This window comes from Poecile atricapillus, chromosome 7, assembly GCF_030490865.1.
Source record: "Poecile atricapillus isolate bPoeAtr1 chromosome 7, bPoeAtr1.hap1, whole genome shotgun sequence".
NCBI classification, from domain to species: Eukaryota; Metazoa; Chordata; class Aves; order Passeriformes; family Paridae; genus Poecile; species Poecile atricapillus.
Window position 1 is genome coordinate 27,137,866 of NC_081255.1, and position 14,233 is coordinate 27,152,098.

Below are 14,233 nucleotides of genomic sequence, written 5' to 3' on the forward strand. Positions count from 1 at the left end.
GTTACAGATAGAATAGTGACAATAGCTGTATCACGCTGTATTGTTGCTTTTATCAGCAAGTGCCCTGAGCATACATTAACATAATTGCAAACTGCGTGAAAAGTGAACATGCAAAAAATGTGATGCAATTGCCAATAGCCTCAAACATCTGTCCCAACAAAGTGTTCCTCCTCCTTATTTTAATTCTTATTATTTTAACAAGGTTAGTGAAGGAGAAACCATGTCACAGATTATATCTACATTTAGAGTGTCAGAACAATTATTGATGCAAAATTGTTATCCAAGCAAATGTGTGTCACATTTTGTTCACTTCTCATAACACCTGTTCAGTCTGCTAACACATTATTACCAGTTAAGGCCAGAATTCATTAGTCCCAGCCAAAGCCCACCTGAAAGCTTAATTCATACACACATCTGAAAAATGAACAAAGTTAACCAAAATGTGGCATTATTTGAGCAGGGCTTCATCTGAAGCTGGTGGGCAGCAAAGTTCTGTAGCAGCTAGTGGAAAGAAAGTGAGCCAGAGAAATAGGAATAAATTAAAAGCCACCCAGCCTCGAGGGCTGAGATCACAGAGGAGCACAACTGGACCAACCTGCATTTCCACCACGGTGCTGAGACCTTCAAAACTCATTCTGGCCAGAGCCCCACACTTTCCCAATACAAACAAATTTTGATAGATCTCCCCAACAGGCAAATGACAAAAGCCATCATGAAGCAGATAGTTTAAAGCATTTTAATTCTACCTAAATATTTTCTGACCCACCTGGGGGTTCTCAGCCCTGAGCCTGGCCTTTGTCTCCTTCCACACGTGCGGAGTGTGTCACCATCTCCCAACTCCCCAGACTTCTCCCATTTGCCACCAAGGAAAGTCAAGCTTTCATTTCTGTGATACTTGAACACACTTTGTGAATTTGAGGGCATCTGCCCTGCAGATATACCACTAACTGTAACCCCAGGAGGCTTAAAGAAATATCAGCACTCCAATTCATAGAGTAAAGGTCTGAAGAGGCAGCTCTGTGAACGGATAACTGCCCGGGGCTTTGCCAAGCACAATATAGCTGTCACTTGTTATTAGGTGAAAGATTTTCTGGGGAACAGTGTTTTTCATTTTGCATGTCAGAGACGGGGGGAAAAACACATTTAGACAACCATCTCTTTAAGAAAAGAGAAGAGAGCGGCGCGGCAGAGCTCACTTACCGGGGCTGGTTATTGTCAGGAGGTCAAGCCGCCGTTTCTGCTGAAAAACAAATTATAAAAGGAATTGTTAAAAGGGGACTAATTTTAGTGGGTCAGCTTAGACCTGCAAAGTAAGTGTTCTGACATTTACAGCAGGATTAATTACAAGTTACATGGCTCACAGTAACTCTTTTGGAAGGGATCCACGTGTACTTTATGAGGGAGGAAAAAATCCCTTCCTCAGTCCTTTTCATGTGTTTTTATTTGCGCTTATAAAGTGTTACTATTTCTTTTTTGGAACATATACTTGAAATGGATAGCTGGAAGCACAGATGGACCAATATATTTATAAAAGTGATTTCTGATTCCACAGGGAAGAAGACATGGAACCAGGACAAGCAAGTCTAAGTTCTTTATTCATATCAATCACTGACTCAATGCCTGTATGTGATCAAACACAATTATATTGCCTTGGGGTGAACCTTTCAAAGACATGTAAGAGGATCTAGACAAACTCAAGACTGATAAAATGAAAACTTCTTTGCATGCTGAGCACAGTCAGCCCATGGATCTCGTTGCCACCGGATATCCATCACCCTAAAAGCTTGCCAGATTTGATCATCACTGGATATGTGTACAGATAGCAAAATACTGAGAGTTATTATGGCAAATAATCAAGTTTACTCAGAGGACTGGTTTCTGGAATGGCTGCAAAACTTCACAGGCTAAGCAAACTCATACTATGAGAAAGTTAAGAAAATTTTTGGCCTGGAGCAATCTATCCCACCAAAGCCTTTGTGATGGTGAAGTGCACCTGAGGTTCCCTTTTCCCACAACATGTAGCCAGCACTGTTTTCTACTCCATGTTCCCAGTGTTAGGTGATCTCTCCACCATTGTCTCTCTGTAGCTTGCCATTTAAATCCAGGTGCTCCTGGACCATTATCATCTTTTTCCACTTTTCTGTGGGCTGAGAGCTTTCCATCACAGGCAGGGCTTTCCCCATCTCATGGACAGACTGTTGCTGCCCCTTCATCATAGCACTTTCCAACTTACTGTCTTCTTCCTAACTTTGCCCAACATCAGTGTGTCTAGCAGGTATTGAAGATTATACTGTCCAGTTTAATTTCTCTCTCCTAATTTGCTCAATAATGTCTGTGTTACTTTCATTTATTGTCAGCCCTATTGATCTTCCAATCTAATTCTCATCACTGCACTCACTGTATTCCCTATGTGACAGCTGAAAGTCCTTGAGGAGGAAACATTGACTTGGTATTCCCTACCCTGAGTGTTGTTCCTTGGAAATCACGACTGATGAAACTCCTTTCCAAGCCCATCATTTCCCTCTGGTAAAGCTTCACTGGCTGAAGTTCATGGACACCGTTGGTCATCCACTGAACACACTTGAGCTGTGCTGGGCATAACAGCAAATTTGGCTTGCTGGGGAGCCAAGTGGGGTGTCAGGCTGGAAAAAACACATTTCTGAAACCTTCCTAGCCTTCAGTTCCTTACCTCTGGCACAACACAAAATATATTTGAGAGGAAATGCCTATCTGTCTTTTTCCAGAGGTACTCCTTGTTCTCTTGCTAAGTCATTTGGAGCATGACCTTAACCATGTGCTCGAGCACATTTGCTCCAGTTGAAAATACTGGGGCCAGTGTATGCCAAACCTTTTCCCAGGTGTTCCGGGGTAAAAGGGAGCAGGATACCCTTCTGCTGCCCGTGTCACCTGCTCACCACCCTCTTTTCTTGGGAGCAGCAAAGCAGGGTAAGAAATCCTGTGTGTGAGCACAGCACCCACCTTCCCAGTGGGAGCCGTGAGACAAAACATCTCCTAATGAGCTAAATTTTATATAGATCCTGCACCTTAATCCTGATTCATATGTACAAAGCTGTGAAATGCCAGAGCTTAGCCCCCACTGGGCCAAAAGCTTTGCTTACATTTCTCAGCACAACTGGAACTCCAAATGCTGTATATCTAATGAACAGCTAGAGCAGAAAATATATATCCGAAGCCTATACTCCGTGAAAGCCTCTCTACTAGGAAAAAAGGTGGAATATAAATATCCTGCATCAAAGAAAGTTGGAAAATGTAAAGATATGGAGCAGAGAGAAAGTCATGCAGCCCAACTGGCCCCCAGTCCTGACTTGAGTCTGTTAAATGGGGTAAAAATAAACATTAAATAAGAAACCAAAATAGCTTAGCTTGATACGTCAGGAAAACAAAAGCATATAGGACAGGTCAAACAAATGGGAAATAAAATGAAATTATTACAAGTCAAATGTTCAGTTTGTAACTTTTTTTCCAGTTTGAATACTGCCTTCAAGCTGACCTTGGAAAAAACAAATTAACTCCAGATCCAGGAAATCTTTGTGTGTATGTTGAACTTTAAGCTGAGTTATTTCTCTGACTTCAAGTAGAGCAGCTCTGATCTTTTGCATCTAACACCTAACTGCTGCAAGGGATTTGAAATGCCACCAGGTTCTTGGCACTGGCTCCACCCAAGTGCTCCAGGCTGGAGCTTGGTGGCTCCTGCCTGCCTGGTGACAGAGGGAGGAAAAAATTCTCAGCTCTGACCTTCACTGGACCTTGAAGAGGTTTCTCTGATTTAACTCGTCAAGGGAAGTTTGTGTACACTCACCCCAGCCCTGGAGAGAAGCAAACAGAATCGTGCATTTAAACATGCAAAAATGCCCTAATTATGGACACTCTCCGGAAATTCCTGCCTGCTCTCAGATCTCAGGGCTAGCTCTGCCGTTTCCAGGGCTCAGCTGGATGCAAGCAGCCTAGTAACTAGATGGATTTAAAAAAAACCTAAAAAACCAGACAGACTCACTTATGAGTAGCTATAAAAACAGCAGTATTTGAATTTAAAGAGAGAGACATTACAAATGTCACACCCATTAATAAAATAATTTCATCGGAAGAATCGTGGCTGTGGGGCTTTATATATTTGCTTCTTTCTTCAGTGCTGAAAGATGCAAATTGCAGCTGTGGCCCCCCCTCCAGCATGATCACCCTCTCCCTGTTTTGACAGATTTCTTGAAAGACTCAGCTCACAAGATGTCTGGCTTTTTTTTGTTCTGCCTTTAGGAATTTTCCACTTCTCAGACACCTGCCCCTGCTGAGATGCTTGGGACCATCCCAATCTTCAGGCAACCTACTATCCCAAGAATTTCCTACAATCTGGGCACTGAAATGCAGTGAGTGTCATCCCTGGTTGGGAAAGTGGTGACAGCTTCCCATGTCTCTAAGGCTGGATTTCACCCACGTTGACAAAAGGGCATTCCATGAGAGACACAGAAATGATCCCCACAGCCTCAGCCATCATTTATAAGAGGCAAACAGAAATATTCCCTGCATCATCACAGTATCTCTGCTGCTGCTGTAATCCTGTCCTGCCCTTAAGGGGCAGCATCCTCTTTTCCACTCTGCTGGCTGTTGGAGATCCCAAGGGCAGGAGGAGGCCACTGGTGATTCATTCTGCTTCCCACCTGGAGCAGTTTCCATCGCTGGCACTGCCCAGAGGCGCAGTCCCCACACTGCACCAGGGCTGGGAGCAAACCTGCAGCAGATCGTGCTCACTTCCACAAAATTAACACAATCTTTAATTAATGTAATAAGCACTGATGAGTAATAAATCATATTAAAATACAAGGAAGGCAATTTTTTAATAAATTAAGCATTGATTCACTCAATAAATATTAATCTACTAAGCATCAAGTATTCATTGCATTTTAGGAAACCAGTTGAAGAATGTCGCTGGTGAGCTGGTCTGCAGTGTGCAGAATGGTCCCTGTTCACCCATAATATACACTTACTTTTAACTAATTCCTGAATTTATCAAGTTAAACAACTTGAATGAAAGTGAGTCTGGATTATTATTCCATTGCAAGATGCAATTTTCTCAACACAGATTCTAACTCACCCCTCAGACTTTTTCCTGTTTCTTAGTAACTCCTTTCCTAAGTACCTCTTTTTCTAAGTACCTCCTTTCTCTCCCTTGGTTTTGGAGGTCTTTAAAATATTTGCTGACTGGTGTCACTTAATTTTCACCTCAATTAACTTAGCAAGAGTTGCAAAACTAGGAAAAAAAAATTGCAGGGGGAGTGTAAATTAACTCATTCATTTAAGTTCAGCTTATCTATGAGATGTTCTTTCACACTTTGCTCTCTGCAGAGTTCCTCCAACCTTTTATATAGATGTGGGATGTGCTGCACTTGCTTTGACTCTTATCTACAGATTAGCAAAAGAGAAGGGAAAGAAAGCCAGATGCAAAGATGCCCCACGAGACTGATATGGAGCTGTTTCTGTAGCAACCGATGATTTTCTTCTCATGTAAGAATGAGCCTCGTCATATCTAATTCTGAATGTATCTGGGCCTTACTTGCCAGCCAAAGCTGAGTCGAGTATTAAGTCAATATAGTCAGAAAGAGTGATAAAAAAGCAATTATAAAGTCATCTTCCTACTCCTCCTCCAGCCACGATCCAAAAAATATCCTTATCCCTGCTTCTGTCCCAGCACATCATATCCCAGGCCCCAACACCCAGCAGTGCAGGTAAGTGGGGATGGAGTTGGCAGCAGCCACTCAGGGATCTGTTCCACACATGATGCTGGAAGCTCCTTCAGCTTCCCAGCCATCCACATCCCAGGAACCAGCAGAGGTTTTTCTAAACAGCAAGGCCATCTATTCCTGCCTTGCTCTGAGTCTCCATATAAAATTCCTAAGCCCGGAGCTGAGATCAGCTTCAGCTCTAGAAAGCTCCTGTTGGGTTTGTGCCTTTCACTGCCTTCACTCTGGACAGCTTTTGCTGCAGCTGTGAACCCAAAACCAGGCTGCCCACTCACTAACAGCTCCTTACAGGAAACTGGAATTGACTCTCTAGGATCTCACAAGGACTTTGCCTTCCAAAATGTATTTTACCCAGCCTGGTCTCTGCTGTTGATTTCTTCCCCCTAATCTGAGTGTGTTTGGAACACGTGTCCGTCCCCCACCACCTTCAATTTACTGTGCAGGGGGTTTAAGATTAAAATGAAGAGCAAGATAAAATTTTTTTCCTGGAAACTTTGCAGCAAGTTGTCACTAATAACACCTTTTCTTTTCTTTTTGACTTCAAATCTAGTGTTTCTTTTCTGTAAACTGTGTTGACACAAGAGTAATATAAACCAGTGTATCTCATCACAAATACAGCTGAGGATGTACTGAAGGGTGCATTTCACATTTCTGTGCCCTTTATGATTGCCACACTCTGAAACATCAATGCTTTGGAAAACTGTCCCTTCACATTACGGCATGAAAGAACCCAGGAGCTCAGAAAATGATCAAAGTGACCCCAAGTGTGTAACTTGGCACAGCCAGGCTGCCCACAGGCACCACCATGGTTTGCATTGGAGGGAAGATGTGCAGGAGGGGGAGGTTAAAGGCTGTATCCCATCCTTCCTTGTTGCCACCTGTTGTTGGACAGGTCAAGAAATATTCAGGGCTTATCAACATCTGGATAAATTTTCTAAGGATGGCTTCAGTGAAGGAAGGTGTTGGGGAAAAAGTGAGCAATCATATCTGCCTAGTTCCTCAAATGCAAGTTTCACTGCTTGTACCTCCTTCCCTTCAGAGTGCAAGAGTTACCTCCAAAGAGAAACTCTTGAATTAAGTAATGATACCAAAAACCTACTAATTCAAATCCTGTAAAATGGATAATTTGATGATTTAAAGCTGGTTGTTTGTTTTGGGTTTTTTTTTCACATGATAGTGAGCAATAATCTTTTCTTTCCATCCTGAAATCGCAGGCTTTTGTTCACATAATGAAACAAGATCTCACATTTTGTACTTCCTTTATGATTAGCTGCTGAAATTTCCCGGTATAATGATAAAATGAACCAATCAGGTTGTTGACACTTGACTGGGATTTTAGCAAATTGCATCTGCTGTAGCCTACCCTGTGGAATCAATTATTGATAATATAGGTGTGGAAGAACATTTATAAAGTGGTTTGGGATATGTTATCATTCATGCTAAGAACTATAATGAGCATTTTAAACCATTTTGACAGTGGCCTTTGCAGATATTTGATCGCTGCAATATGTGGTAACTTGGTTCTGGTTTAGAATCAAAACCAAGTCCAAATAATGAAATACAGTGCCAAACCTTTAAGCTACTTTACTCATTCTTCCACTGCACATACTCTCCTGCTTAATATCTGACACTTGCCTATTTCTTTCCCAAAACCAGTGATACCTTCCTATATTCCCAAAGCACTGCCAAACAAGTAGCTGAGACTTCTCCTTCTTCCCCCTTGAAGTATTTGTCTCAGGAACAGATCCACACACAATGTTCTTATAGCCCTGCTGTGCTCCAAAGTTGTACAGAATGAAGATTTATACAACAAAGGTTGAGAAGAGGTGGAAAAGCCATTTTTTTTAGCCCAGTCAGTGTAAGCTCTGTCAGCAGTAGCAGGTTGCAGCCCCCTGGTGAGCTTTGGTAGGAACTCAATCTGTGACTAGATTATTGCCCAAGCCACGGGAGGCTGAGCTCCCCCAGTGGCTGCACAGTGAGACCACTGACCATGGGCACTCTCAGCTTTATGGGCCCCACAAATTCATGGTCTCTTCCACATATTCTTGAGTGACATCTGGTGCTCCATCTATAGCTTGCCTTATTTACATATGCAGAGCTCATAAAGTAGTAACCAGATTGACAGTGAGCCACTAGGAACACAAAAGAAGGCACCTCTCTGTTCACTGTAATATTAACAATCACCACAAAAAGTTGTTAAGGCTGCCTCATCTCTGGAAAGTAAGGCAGGAGGGAGGAGGTGCTTTGGAATGAGCTGGTCCTTAACTTTGCCAATAAAAGTCATGACAGCAGAAAGCCTCTTGGCTGGGGGAAATGAAAGGATGATATAGCCAATACCTTTGATCTGCTCTTTCCCAAAAGCTCTGGGCCTGCAAGAAATGAAGGAAGAGAAGAAGCCCATTTCTCCATGGTCTGGCCCCACATCCAGACTGGGATCAAGCCCTTTTTTAGCTGCACTAAAAATAAAAGTGGCTTGTGCATGATTTAAATGTACTTACATAGCAAGGGTTCAGGATCTACTCATTCCACAATTTAACTCAGCACTCTAAGGGGTTTGTTTTGGTGAAACACTGCCATGCAGGTTTTTCATAGCTTCTTGTATTACTATGTAAATTGCAGAGCTGTGGTTATAATCCCGTGCTTGTGACATCAATTACTTAATGCCTATAGAGATTATTGTAATGCCACAAATAACGGATTATGTTTTAAAGTACATAGCAAGCAGCAGGAGCTAATAAACTCTTCTATTTAAAATTTATTTATTTTGAAAAATAGAGTAAACAAGGGCAGGAAAAACTGTACAGACCCCACACAATGCCATTAACAGCCAAAATCTATCCATGACACAGATCCCACGGCACTGCCTTGCCGTTCTTTAGCTGTGATTCCTGCCTTACATTATGTTTTACCAAGGAAAGGGGCAGCATTTTTGAAAGCAATTACGAACTTTGAAAGTTCACCATTTGTTGGGGGGCGTGGGGAGAGAAGCAACAGTGTTCAATGAATGTTTAATTAGAAACAAAGCATATCTACCCATACCAGTAATGGGCTATTGACTGACCAGCCATGGTTTATGGGCTGGTTAGATGACAGACAGGAAAGATTAACCCCCAACATAGGCAATTTTTAAAATAAACATGCAATTATAGGAGCCTGTGATTACATCATAAGGGAGACAAAAATTCAGGGGTCCATGTCCCTGCTCTGGCCCATCTGGATCTTGAAAATGAACTCTGAACACACAGATCATTTCTCCCAAACATTCTTTTGCTGTCTATACCTAAATACATATTTATTCAAATTGGGACTTAAGCTCCAAAATTCAAGTCTGACCTAGCTTAGCTACCAGTTAGTAGCAGTTTAGTAGCAGTTTTCTATTCTCTCCATGTCAACTAACACTAAGTTGAATAAACTGTCATGACAGAATAGCCAAGACACTGGTGGGAGAGACCAACTTGGGATCAAAAAATCTGGGAAAAAAAATGGAATTTTAGGAGAAGAGGGGGAAAAAAATCACCTATGATTCTGAAGATGCTGGGAAAATTTCTGAAAGATGAAAATTTTTCACTGAAAGAGTGACTGACTCCAGCCCTCCGAGCTCTTCCCAGGCTGTCACGGCACCACTACAACCAAAAACTTTTCTGCAATAGGGACAGACAGGAGGGAAGGGGGAATAACTCTGTGTTTTCACATTTAAAAACTAGGAGGATTGTTAAAAATCCCTCCGCAACCCCCACATATTGTGTAATGTCTCTTAATTTCTTTATATAAGTCAAGGAAACATGATAAAAATTGTAGCAAAAACTTAAATTAGAATCTATTATGTATGGACAAATATATAAATTTAAATGTTTAACTATTTTGGTCTCATCTAATTTCAAGCTTTTCATCTAATTTCAGTTTGAGTCTGTTTCCTTTTACAATCCATGGCAGTGAGTTTGTTTTTCTAATGCTCAAAATTACATTTTTTGTTCCAAACCAGACCGCTGCTTGTCATATTCACTTCACCAAATGATTCAGAGCATCCCAATCTTTATTCTCCCAAATCCTGCCTATTTAATTACAGCCCATGACAGCACTGTCTGGAGAAGTCAAATGGCACAAATGAACGTGGGCTCTTCTGAAGGTAAAAGGAACAATCTGACTTTCCAAACAGACCCATCACTTTCTCATTTGTTTCTGAAGTAATGTCGTTGTGCTTTCCTATGAAATGTGCTAAAATCATCTCTGATTCCTGCAGCTGAGTGTCTGGAGCCACTGAACTTGTGGAACAAGGTACATTCAGGCTGCAGCTGCTATCAGAATTCCTAAGGACTACCAGGGCAGCTTTGGGACTCCCTGCAGCCACTCCCAGGGTCACTCTGCCTTTGTACACTGTCTAGAGCAATTCATGTTTAATCAATGGGTGGTGTCTCTAGAACTGTTAATAAAAAAGTCAAATGGAGGCTACTGGAGCCAAGGCAGCATTTCACTCTGTACATCTCAATTGAGACAGTTTTATCTCAGTTTTTAAATTTGGCGTTTTAAACCCAAATCCTTCACCCAGGTGCTTTAAACTGTGAAAACCATTCCAGGGGAATTTTTATTCGCAGCAGTTGAAGAGAGTTATATATGTTGTAAATAATATGTTGTATTAAAGGAGAAAATAAAAGTTTGGTTCATCAAAATCACCGAGCTGAGTTAGTTTGCCTGAGAGCAGCCTCGAATGGAGACCTGTGTAAGGAGATGAGGCCATCCAGATATTACAAGTTTGCTCCTCTCCTCAGTCCGTGTCAGGTTATTCTGACTAATAAAATAGGGGACAACATTTTTCCTGTCAGCTGAACAGAGATAAGAGGTCTGAAACCCTCATTTCATTAGCCTCATTGCTAACTGGTTCAAATTATCTCTCTTTTACAGTTGTTCTATCAGCAATTCACTGGGGACCTGCCACCTGATGTATATCTGATGGTGGCTAAAAATCCCAGAGCTCACACTTGTGAAAAACCTGGTGACTGCTTTGACCATGAGGACTCAGTGGAAGGGAGAAGGGAACCAAATTCCCTATTAACCAGTTTTTACCTGAAACTGCTCATTTTTTGCATCACAAGGGTTCAGCCCCCCAAAGGCTGAGCTTCCCCAGCTCCCCTTGGTGAGACAGATGCTGAGGGCAGATCAGAACCAGACCTCAACAGCTCTTGAGATTTGCCCACACGTAACCAACATTTAACCAAGTAACTCTGTCATGAGATACTGCAAAGCAGTTGTCCTTTGGGCTGCACGGAAAAATATGTTTCTCTGGGTGATTTGAAATGTGGATGTTTAGCTATGATTTGTGAGCCACTCTGAAGTTTCCATTTTTTTTTAGGAATAGATAGTTCTGTATTTTAATTATTACCATTGCGCTTATTTACATTCTTAAATTTTTGAGAAATCCAAGTGTTTTCCAAACATCCACTGAGCATTAACCTTAAAAATTAATTATCTAGATGCTTACAACAACGTTTACACAATGTGTTAGAAAAAGCAATTTGCTTCCCCAAAGAGTATCTATTTTTCAGTTAGCAAAAAAGCTGTGGTAAGTCAAGAATAACTCAAGAGGAAGCATCAGTCCATCATTTCAAATCAATTTCACAGTTGCAGGAAAGGTGAACAAAGTTTCCACAGGTGAAAATGCCAGGAAAATTTATCCTTGTTCTTAGCCTGAACTCCACGGTGTCAGACAGCAATATTTCAGGGGGCTTTTTTTTAATTTATTTTTTTTTTTGAAAGACCAACACAAATGTAAATGTTCCAATTTATAGTGGCAAAATTAGGTGTCAGATTCATTCTTGTTTTCAGTGAGCTTAAATTTTTCTTTTAGGCACTGAAGACAGAGAACATTTTTCCTTCTGAAATGTGGCTCCCCTCGCCACGGTCCTGTGGGTTTGGGTTACAGAGGAGATGCAGGAGCCCAGCTCAGCTTTGCCCTCTCCAGTCCCAGCCTCCCTAGAGAAAAGCTTATTCCCCACAGACCACTCCAGAAGAAAGTCTCTCTGCTATTTCAGCCACCAGAAATATATTCTGTGCTAATTTACAACAAAAAAAAAAAATTGAGAGTTCACGTCTTTTATATCCCCAAATAAATAAACTAAATTGTTCAGACAATACAATAGAATCAGTATTTTCAAATGAGCTTTTTAATGAAGCCTGAATAGATTTCCAGCCCACATGAGCAGAAAACTAAGTAAAATCATTGGGGATTACTATTAAAAAGCTCCTTGAAAAAAAAAAAAAAAAAAAAAAAGAAGAAAAAAGAAAAAGACAAAGAAAGAGCAACTGATCTTAGGGCAGAAAAGGCACTTTGCATACAAGGAACTGGCAAAGCAAGGGGCAGCAGAGAAGAAAGTGTTAAGAGAACTGAAGATAAAAGGCTGCCATTAGGAAGATGGCTTTGGAGCAGATTACATAGAAATAAGATGAAATGTTTCTTAAAACCAAATAAGCAAACAAACCAGCTCCCCCAGCCCTCTGATCAGCAAAGAAATCAGAACTGTCAGCTTTCATCTGCCTCGTACAATAAACCAAAACTCAAAAGAATAGTTAAGTTTTGATTCAAACCACACAAAGCTAATTTTTGCTGGCCATGGCTTTCCCTAACTAGGTGTTTTGGACTCTGAGGAAGGTTTTCTGGGTTGCAGAGTGTTTTAGTATTGCTACTGTGTCAACTTTGAATTATGCACGGATTTTTAAATATGGAACTGTTCCTCCACTTATGATGACAGGCACATTCACATCATATAAAATTGGGAATGAGGAGAACTAAACAAAGCCAGTGAGTTCTGAATTGATCACCTAAAACATCTGCTGTATTGCTTAGGAATTGCAGCACATATGGTATATCGGAGCATCCAATATTTGGAGGCACACTACCTATGCAGAACATCCATAAAATGCCAGAAACACCCATTTTAGCCATTTCAATCTTAACTCTCAATGGTTTTTTGTTTGTTTGTTTGTTTGTTTGTTTTTTAATAAAATGCCTAAAAATTATTTCTGGGTTGATTTTTCTGTTTTATCATGTAATTTGATTGCAATCAACTGATCTCCTGCCCTAGTCTCCCCTGTGTTTATGAACACTGGGAATGTTGATAGTGTTCAAAACAACAACAAGAACATAAAGGAAAGGAGAAAAAGAAGTGATCATCTAAATGTGATCCTTCCTATCTCAGCCAATCTATTCCTTGCACTTATTTGGAATCTCACTACCATTAAGCTAAAATAATCCCACAGCAACACTAACACAATATTAACAACAAATCAGAAATATGCATTTAAAATGAGATTTTGCTCTGATTTAACAACCCTGCTATATCATGCTCCAGGTCTTGCCAAGAGAAAGGATGTGACATTTTTCAACAACTGACCTCAAAGTGAATTAGACACCCAGATAATTTTTAGGCAATAATGTATCTTTGAGAATGATTCTAAGCAAAATCTCACTAAAACAGGTCTGATTTGAGCCTCTAATTTTGCATAAAGAAAATTAGCAAGGCAAAACATCTCAAATCACCAAATGAAAGTATTTTTTTAAATCCTACTGACCAACTGTTTGCTTTGCTTTAAAAGTTTGGCTTTAATTTGGGGGAGATAAGAAAGGAAGGACTGTCATATCCATTCAGACTACATCCCAAAGGAAGAGAGAGCTGCTGTGCAAAACAGAGAAAATACCAAATGGGGCATTGGAGCCACAAGGCCAGAGGAATCACTACATTGAAAATAAATTCTTCAAATGGGAACTAGTCTAGGGAACAGTACAGGTTCAGAAAAGATGGCAGAGAGCAGCTAAAATACTTGCAATTTCTCATGCCATAGTTTCCTTTAACCAGTTTAAGCTCAGAAAGAGGTAAGGGTGAGCAATGAATCAACACTCACCAAGTCTCTCTGGTAAACTTATTATTTGTTGTTGCAGTCTCTTGCAGAACTCAAGACAAAGACTTTCCCTCTGCAGATAAACACTAATAAATGTGCTTGTATTTTCTCTTTTTGCTTTGAACCTAATCCATGGGTAAAAATCAGTATCAAATCACATAACTCTTAAAACCCCTCCAAAATTTATTGGATTAGGTTCTACAAATGATTACAAATAACCCCAGCACTAATTTACCCTTTATATCTATATCAGGCAAACTGGAGAGATCCTACTCAGCTCTCTCAAACATGCAGAATTTCAGAATCAATTCAGTATTTCAGAATAAAAATATCATTTTGGGGTGGCCAAGAGGTGAATCAGGTACCAGTTTTGACAGTTCTAGCTCACATAAACAGAAGGCAATGTGGAACCCAAACTGCAACACACAAAACCATGTACCATTTAAAACAAGTTCTGTGCTTAGCAAGCATTGTCCAGCTTAGCACAGTTATTATTTCTAGCACTGGAATGCTAAAATATGGTATTTAATGAAGCTGCATTGTGTACTTAATGATAGCCAGCTGAATAATTCTGAAAACCAAAAGCTTAT

General features: G+C 40.6%; 1 protein-coding gene across 1 annotated transcript in view; it reads right to left on the bottom strand.

Moving 5' to 3' along the window:
* LOC131580845 (BEN domain-containing protein 5) overlaps positions 1–14,233 on the bottom strand; it is an 880,930-nt gene that overhangs the window by 410,279 nt on the left and 456,418 nt on the right. The window contains exon 6 of the mRNA XM_058842532.1: positions 1,201–1,240. Coding sequence (XP_058698515.1) covers positions 1,201–1,240 — 40 coding nt within the window. The remainder of the gene's footprint in view (positions 1–1,200; positions 1,241–14,233) is intronic.